This window comes from Temnothorax curvispinosus, unplaced genomic scaffold (assembly GCF_003070985.1).
Source record: "Temnothorax curvispinosus isolate PA1 unplaced genomic scaffold, ASM307098v1 QBEX01012344.1, whole genome shotgun sequence".
NCBI classification, from domain to species: Eukaryota; Metazoa; Arthropoda; class Insecta; order Hymenoptera; family Formicidae; genus Temnothorax; species Temnothorax curvispinosus.
Genome location: NW_020222124.1, coordinates 110 through 2,647, shown reverse-complemented (window position 1 = coordinate 2,647; position 2,538 = coordinate 110). Strand labels below are relative to the sequence as shown.

The window sequence follows — 2,538 nt, the reverse complement described above, 5'->3', positions numbered from 1 at the left end:
AGATGGTCGTAAAAAAGTCATTGAAAGAATAGTGTCGCGTGAGGAAACCGTTGCACTAAATTTACATACAAAAGAGTGCGTACTATTTTTTTATTATTCAACGGATGGTGCACTTGCACTATGTCGTTCATGCATAAGAGCTGTATCGGGCTTCGTCGGATGAGACTCTGACCCTGTCGGCGGTCGCGCGACTCGTCCTGCCATGGCATAAGCGAAGCTCGACGTGTCGGAGAAATCTGGCGGCAGCATTAAAGAGAAGGATAAGGATTCCGAGGAAAAGGAAGGTCCCACTGTTGTGCCAGAATGCGCAGTATGCCTGCAGCCATGTATCCATCCAGCACGATTACCCTGCAGCCATATATACTGCTATCTGTGCGTAAAGGGTGTCGCTAATCAGAGCAAGCGGTGTCCGATGTGTCGTCAAGAGATCCCACCGGATTTTCTCGAGAGACCTCAGCTGGTGGAAGTGGAGGAGCCTCAGAAGGAATCGGAACATACTGAGGAAGAGTATCAATGGTTTTACAAAGGTCGAAATGGTTGGTGGAAATATGATCCGAGGACAAGCAATGATCTGGAGACTATTTACAAACTAGGTGACGCGCAATGCGAACTTTTGATCTGTGGCATGCTTTACGTATTTGACTTTGAAAAGAAATGTCAATATAGAAAATACAACCCACGTTACAAACGTAATATCAAACGTGATAAAAAAGATGCTCCGTGCAAGGGTGTCTCGGGTGTACAATAACATTTGTAAAATGGATTATTTGTCCGTTAAGATCGAAGATTCCAATTCCAAATCCATATTTAACAACATACTCAACTATATTCAATGGTTTCATACAGCATTATACAAATACTTGATATCGGGTATATACATGCATGCACAATCACGTTCAACATTGCACATGATATTGTTCAGCGTGTGACCGAGTCACATGCAAGTGCTCCTTCGAAGATTGTGGCGTGATTTAAAAATAGTGTGTGAAAAAAGACAGTATAAAAAACATGGAACATCTCAATGAAACGGAACGCGACCTGATGGAAGGATCCAACCAAATCGCTACCTTGGGCGAATATTAGCGCGCAGTCGAGAGTTCGATACGGTTCGAGTACGTTGCAATAAACAGCCTCCAGATACGATGAACACTCACGGTGCGAACTACTACGTTCCGATTCAGGACGAAACGTGTGAGAAACAGCACAATGAGTAAGTACCGCTAATTTTCGTATATACTTGTGCAAAAAAAAATTTTTATAAACATAATTGTATTTTTTTCAGTTTTGATAAACCCCGCTACACACCTCGTATTTTGGGAAAGAGATTTGCCTTGACATCGACCGCATATAAATTTTTGGATGTTGGAATCAACGCTGGACCTATGTCCTCTGTGGATATACTTATTGGCGATAACCGAGGCAATCGGATAATTCTGCCTTATGCAACGTGGGTGACATTCATCGAAAAACGTGCAGGTATTCAGCGACTCGTGCAGTCGCCTGCACCATCATCGCTAGCGTTTCGAGATTTGGAACTCGTTAAAATACGCGACGCAGATATTGTAAAATTGACATCGTGCGACACCAGCTTGTACATGAAACCGTCAACCGTACTCTTCCTGTTCGAACTAGAACATTGCGTTGAAAATGTGTATTTTCAACTATGTCAAAATATTCATGGCGTAAGTGAAAAATTCAAACAGTTTGTAACAATTTTACGCCAAAATTGGATCATCGATAAATGTAATACAGTTAAAATCTTGCGTGAAGTTTATGATAAAAATTTGATTATTGATTGCGAATTATTAGCCTACGCTTTAGATACTATTGTGTATATTGCGCTACATGAGAAATAAATAAGTATATAATATGGTTAAAAAAATTTCCTTTTCATTTACCATTCCTTGTCGTTAAGCTGTCTTCGTTTATCGTTTACTTAAATGTAATATTAAAATTAAATATCGCGAAGATCTAAACGATTAAATATCGTTGGCGAAGAAAAGATACGCGATCGTGAGCGAAAACGCGCGAACGGGGGAGAGAGACCGCGCGAACGAGAAGACGCGCGCGAACGGAGGGGGCCGGGAGCGAGAGACCGCGCGCGAAGGAAAGATAACGCGAGCGGGAGCGTATGACGTCACGCGGACTCCGCGGCGCGGCGAAAACGCGAACGCGGTCGCCCCTCCCCGCGGCGCGGCGCCTGAAAACGCGAACGTGATCGTCCCTCACCCAGCGCATTACAAAATGTATTAAAAATATTTAACTGGTGGTCGCGACACCAGAAAAAATTATGATTTTTGAAATAAACTATATATGTATATATAAACGTTTTATTTGTTTTTCCTACATACTTTGTAGTATAATATAGATGTTTTAGCTGTTCAAGAGCTGTTTTTTAGTTGTTTAAAAGTAGTTTGATAGCGGTTCAATAGCAGTTATACAGATCGCAGTTATACAGATAACTGTTTTAGTTGTTTGATAGCTGTTTAAAAGCTGTTTTTAGTTGTTTAAAAGAAGTTTGATAGCGGTTCAATAGCA

General features: G+C 41.4%; 1 protein-coding gene across 1 annotated transcript; it reads left to right on the top strand.

The window, feature by feature from the left end:
- The first annotated feature begins 202 nt into the window (after nt 1–202).
- Nucleotides 203–985, top strand: LOC112462387 (E3 ubiquitin-protein ligase rnf146-like). The gene is given in 1 exon segment (XM_025028131.1): nt 203–985. A coding segment is annotated over 1 exon segment (546 nt). The 3' UTR covers nt 749–985.
- Nucleotides 986–2,538: the final 1,553 nt, after the last annotated feature.